Here is a 6000-nt window from a genome sequence, read left to right as displayed (position 1 = left end):
CTGGAAAGGAAGAGCAGTCTGTATTAGGAGGGCTGACTACAGACTTACCTGAAACTATTTTTCCTCAAGACAGCGTATCACTGTTAATCCGTCATAGCTATAGCTTTCATATCATTATATAACTGTTTTTGCAAATGTTTGAAGCTTTCATGTCAGCTGACACATGAATTCTGTTTTGTTTTTCATCACTAGAGCATAAATACTACTCTGTTTTCCTAAAGGGTTTACAGTGCCAAATCAAAGCGTGCCTGAACATTGCCACCTTTAATTCCTAATTTCACTTTAGAGCTCAGAAGTTTTTCCTTGCACAACAGCAAGTGGTTTATTTCCCATGTTTGTGACTATCTGCTCTCTCTCTGTGGACTACACAAATAGTCTAGAGAGACTGGCCTCCTTGCTCTAAAGTTAGCCTTTGAGAAACTCCTTTCCCTCAGCTGATCCTCTGGATATTCTGCCTTTAAATTTCATATGCTTTTCTATTTGTTTATGAACCTTCCCTGTAAAACATAGCTACAATGAAAAATAACACTGTCACATTTAACAGGCGTGACATTAATCTTGGAATGCTTGAGAGCTTTCTCGAGATCTTCAAAATAGAACATCTGTCCTGCCCCTCCTTGCTGTTTCCAGTGCAATTTTACTATACAAAAATCTCTCTCTCTAATACTCTTAAATAAAAGGGCCAGATCCAGAACACAGCACTGGTGATAGTTACCACATGACACACTCTCCACCCTTCCCAAGTTACACAAGAGACATGTAACTCAACGGGAGAGAATTAATGTCATACAAAAAAAATATAGGACTGTATTTTGGTTTTCCTCCAAGTTTCCAAACCTTACTTCTTCCACCATAACATGCTACGTAGGTAAGCACAGGAAATTAAGCCACTCTTCAACAGACAGCCTTCTTTTGGAAGGAAATCAAGAGATTCTCGCTGCAACAAGGGCTGCAGATGCTAAGCCCTTCCCACGATCAGTGTGCAGGTTTAATCAACTTTCTGTTAAAAAGGCTCTATGCACGAGGCACACATAAAAGAAAATTAGTATTAGTATTTAGTAACTAATAGGTTTAAATTAAAAAGCACCTGTCTAAACACACAGCTCCCAGACTGAACAGAAGATGAGTTGTCTTCCAGCCTTCTGGCACTGTAAACCCATCTCCCGCAGCAAACAAATTATGTTTGGCTGAAAGGACTTTCGCCACTGCAGCATCCACTTCTGCAGGCATAAGTCTCAGGATTAACTGGCCCAGAAGTCCCAATGTTAAATGATAAGTTTCATTTAGGTGGCCAGCGTTTGAGATTACAACCTGAAACATCAGTGGAAGTATTTGTTCCAGGTTAATCAAAGACATTGTGGAGCCCTATGGAAAAAGAAAAATCTCAGTAAGGCAGGGAAAGAAAACAAGACTTTTAGTCAAAGTCATAGCACATAAAAAAGCTTCTGTTCTAATGCTCTTTCAAATGGGACAAAAGGAAATGAGAAGCTAGGTTCTTACTTCTGTTGTTGACTAGTTAAGCTGACCTGACACATAAACCTAAGTTGATGGCTTAAACTTTGCAGCTGTTGAACAGTCAAGATAGACTGCTTTACAGATAAATTAAAATTCCCTTCCCTCTCCCCCCACCCAGGAACAAGCCCTTACATTCCTTAGTAATCTGAAATGTCTTAAGACATTCTGATTTGCATTTTATAACATGTAAGCAACAAAAGCCCATTTCCCACATTTAATTCGCTATGAATTTTATTCATGTTATTTGTGACACCTAGAAAACTACACAGATTGAAAGTAAAAAGAACTAACTGATTTGAAAGGTGGTAACATAGCTGCCAGCAATCCTAGAATCCTCTTCTGAGAGCATTCAGCAAAAACTTGCTCCTGGCTAGGTATTAAAACCTTCTCTGCTTGCTTCTGGGCTGAATCCTCCAAGAGGTAGTCACCTGCTTTTTAAATTAAAACAAAAGAATAAAATCCCCAAAATGACATTAAAAATATAGAAATAAGTGATAGCTTAATTTTTATAATTACCATCTAAGGATAAAAAAACCTCTTTAAAACATTTTATTAAAATTTGAAAAGCAAGTCTTTATAAAAGCATATAAAAGATAATAGATAAAGAGATTTACACCATCTATTCAAAAACATAAAGGACAGTACTATGGACAGATCCATTTTACTACCGTAATTCTAACAATACTAGTCTTTAATAGAATAAGACACTCAACTTCTGGTTGCAAGTATGTAAGAACACACAAGTATTGTGTTAGACCAACAGGAACTATAATCTCTATACATGCATATGTATCGGTGGAATTCTACTCCGATTTCTAGAATCCTTTAAACCGATTGCAAGGTAGCCATTGTTCAAAGCAGTATGCTTGGCAGGTTTTTACAAAGCAGACAGCTCACTTGCATTAAAGACATTTGCAAATACACAAAAATGGGTTAGGAACAAAAAATACAGCTGTTTGCTTTGCGTATGAACGGATATTTCTGTGACAGGGAAAATGAGAAATAAACTTTTACCTGTTGGAGAAACACTATCATCCACTGACAAGTCTGACTCTTGTCTCAAAACAGCTTTCTTTGCAAAGGCTTTGCTTTCACTTTCTTGTTTTCCTACTTTATCTTCTGCAGGAGACTGGATCTCATTGCAAGCATCTCCTTTCCCCTAAAAATAAAACAACGGCACTAAAAGATTAAAACAAAATTTAATACCTGCAGAAACAGCCATGGAAAGAAGCAGCCAGTCATCTGCATTTGACAAACACCTTTCCTCGAATATCAAAACCTTTTATTGGTTAAGAACTTCTTGATGTATACATGTCGTAAGCTTCCATACAGTGAAAATACATTTTTCTATTTTGCTTGTATCTCTATGCGTAAAATTATTACGCTGTATAAAACTGTAGGAAATTCATTCTGCTAACCTAAACAGTACTAACAACTAGGGGAAACAACAGCCCTTTCAGAAAGAACGTCCTTTGCGCCTTCCCTCCAACACTTTTGTGAATCAGTTGCCTGTAAGAACATAAGGTGATGCCTTCATCTTTGATCAGCTGGATCGAATAAAAAATGAACCAACCGACAACTGTTCCCTTGCCCCCCCCAACTTTTACCTACAAATGAAGTCATTACCATCCATTGTTTCAGTTACATATCCAGAATAGGATGTTTAAGCTTCTGAAGAACACACATCTAATTGACATCAGGGGTTCTGTAAATAACAGGTACTTACATTACAATGCATAAAAGAGCCTGTGCTTGGTTTCTCATCTCTTCCCTTCACTGCTTTATCACCAGTATGACTTTTTGGAGCACCATCTGCGGGAGGACTGACTGAAACAGTGTCGTTCTCTGAGAAGGATTCACCTTCTGGTAACATGCAGAGGAGAGCTAAATTTTTCAGACCTGAAAGCAAGAAAGTTATAAAAGCTATTTAGCTGTTGAGTGGCAAGATAGACAAAAAGCAGAACTGAAACATTTTGAAAGAGAACTGCAAACTTTCCCTCACACACTTCTTTTGAATATCAACTCCATCAAAAAGATGTTCCCCATCATGTTCACTTAATTATGTAGATCCATTAAATAATAGTGATGAACAGGTGGTGAGATTTTCCACCTCACAAAGATACCATCAGAGTAGAAGTCTTAATTAACTTAAGAAAGTGTTAGAGATACCTCCCAACCATGTAAATTATGAAAGGTAAATGAAATTTGTCTTAGCTTTTAATCTTCTGACCACTTCAATATCTAGACAATAAAACTGTAGGTTAAAAACAGATTAAATAATGAGCATGCATAAATATTTGGTGGTGGTGGTGGTGGTGGTGGTGGTGGTGGTGGTGGTATTTCAGCTGTACTAGAGCTGCTCAAAAAAACTACCAGTAAACTTATCTGAACTTGAGTCTAGAATTTTTGATACATTCAACGTAGGTCTCTATTGTATCACCCTATTTTCTGTAGTAGGTCTTAGTTCACAGAAATCCTCATTTCCAGACAAATGGTGATCATCCCCCAAAACTTATCTCATACCACAAATAAGGTTAAAAAATTCTTGCCAAGAGATGCAGAACAAAAAAACGTTTTCCACCAAGTTACTTGCTTTCCTTCAAGCCCTTCAGTTGTCAGTAACACGTTAGTAACAGAACACGAAGCTAAATTGATTGATCCCTTTCCAACATCTAAGATGGAAAAAAACCCCAACCAAAGAGTTGCCAAGTTGTCTTCAATATTTATGTAAGCATAAAATTAATTTTCTCAAGCACTCTATTTTCCATGTTCCAGTGACCTTGAATGACACTTGTTCTACATTTGCTTTCTACATAAACAGTTATGCTCAGTCAAGTACACAGTAGCTTCCCCTTTCCTTTGGAAACTTCCAAGTGAGTAATCACACACTTTTCTGACACTTGCTAGAAACCATTGTTTCAAGTGAAGGAGGAGCTGACTCACCTTTTCCGTGCTGTGCTTTCATTAAGCAGTCTCCGATGAGCTGTATGCACTGATGTTGCAGAACTCTGGCATGACTGAGGATCTGTGAATCTAGTTTCTCTCCTTCTACTTCCTCCCCATTTGCCAGATCTGCACTGTAGAGAGTCAAAGCTGCAAACAACAGCCAGGAATAATTGTGGACATACGGCTGGATGAGCCTCTGTCGGTCACTGATTCGAATAGTCACCATCGGATACACTGTGATGCTGTGAGTGGGCAAGTGACTGAAAGAAGAAGGTACATAATTTTGAAATGCAACCACTTTCTCGCTAACCAATGTAGTTAGTAACACACAACACCTTTACAGGAAACTATGAAAAACCCAACGCGTTCCAGAGTTTTAAACTGTAGACCTTCAAGTGCTGTAAACTGTCAGAGCCTCACTGACTTCAGTAGCGCTCATTTAACAGAACCTGAACTGTCATGACAGCTCCTGCTCTAGAAATGAAATTTTTAAAGATCTTTGGTGCCAAGCACTGAAACCTCTGTTGTCTAACCACAGCACTGTCCATTTCTTCTATCCTATCAGTCAGGGTTGATAACTCTCCTTCTGCAACTTTCACAGCCATGGCTAGAAAACAACTGCTACTAATTTTCTTCAGAGGTTGGGGCAGGTTTCCAAACTGCAGAAATTTTTGCTGAACTGGTCCTACGTTTGTTATGTTTCCCTGAAGGACACCAACTAGATGTTCTGATGTCAGGTGCAACCTTGTAGGAAGTGACATGAGAATGACTGACTGTACGCAGTTGCTAATTATCGCTTTTCTGCCAAGTGAAGTGGGGGAACAAAATGACATATTTAATACCTGTCAGAGTATTTCTTTGCAGAATAGCATCCATAGCAAAGGTCAAAGTCATCACACACGTTGCAGTTCATTCTCCGACCTATGATAACTCCTTGACAATGATCACAGGCATATTCCATGTTAACCATTTCATGGTCATCCTCATGTCCTTCGGGTTTAACTCCACCTGTAAAGAAGTATTTTAAGATTTCCCTGTAAATGCTTTTCGATAAAGGATCCTTCTTAATTTCAAGTTCACATTCAGATTAGGAAAAGAAAAGCTTAACATTTCTAAAATATCCAGAAGAAAAGTCTTTCACTTTATTTTATGCATAATTTAGAAGACGCTATTTTGCCTTCGAGTATAGGCGTTGGAGGTTTTTTTTAATGATTCTTACCAAGAAAACAAGTTTTACACAGATCCATGTCATTGCATTGCAGACAGCGGTAGCGATGCCATGGTGCAATTTCATCACAGCCGTCGCAGGATATGTCCACATTTAACAGGTCACAGTAACGAGCAACAAACATGTGCATCTAGAGCAATAAATGGACACAATTTACTTGAGTATTATTTTCTGACTTTGAGAAAGCTCTTTTTAGACAGAAAGCAGAACATTGCCCCTGCCAAAGAAGGATGGGGATCTTTTCATCATTTTAGACTTTTGAAGGCCTACAGGGAGCCAAGGATCCAACTCACAAAAAATCAGTTTAAGTC

At 38.3% G+C, this 6000-nt stretch overlaps 1 protein-coding gene across 1 annotated transcript in view; it reads right to left on the bottom strand.

Moving 5' to 3' along the window:
• Positions 1-6000, bottom strand: part of ZZEF1 (zinc finger, ZZ-type with EF-hand domain 1) — a 56388-nt gene that overhangs the window by 19508 nt on the left and 30880 nt on the right. Inside the window, exons 34-41 of the mRNA XM_009319319.1 lie at positions 5681-5819; positions 5304-5469; positions 4459-4721; positions 3242-3414; positions 2530-2674; positions 1807-1946; positions 1088-1365; positions 618-640 (exon numbers count right to left, since the gene is read on the bottom strand). Coding sequence (XP_009317594.1) covers positions 618-640; positions 1088-1365; positions 1807-1946; positions 2530-2674; positions 3242-3414; positions 4459-4721; positions 5304-5469; positions 5681-5819 — 1327 coding nt within the window. The remainder of the gene's footprint in view (positions 1-617; positions 641-1087; positions 1366-1806; positions 1947-2529; positions 2675-3241; positions 3415-4458; positions 4722-5303; positions 5470-5680; positions 5820-6000) is intronic.

The sequence above is a fragment of the Pygoscelis adeliae genome, unplaced genomic scaffold (genome assembly GCF_000699105.1).
Source record: "Pygoscelis adeliae isolate BGI_AS28 unplaced genomic scaffold, ASM69910v1 Scaffold282, whole genome shotgun sequence".
Classification (NCBI taxonomy): domain Eukaryota; kingdom Metazoa; phylum Chordata; class Aves; order Sphenisciformes; family Spheniscidae; genus Pygoscelis; species Pygoscelis adeliae.
This window is presented reverse-complemented; position numbering and strand designations above follow the sequence as displayed.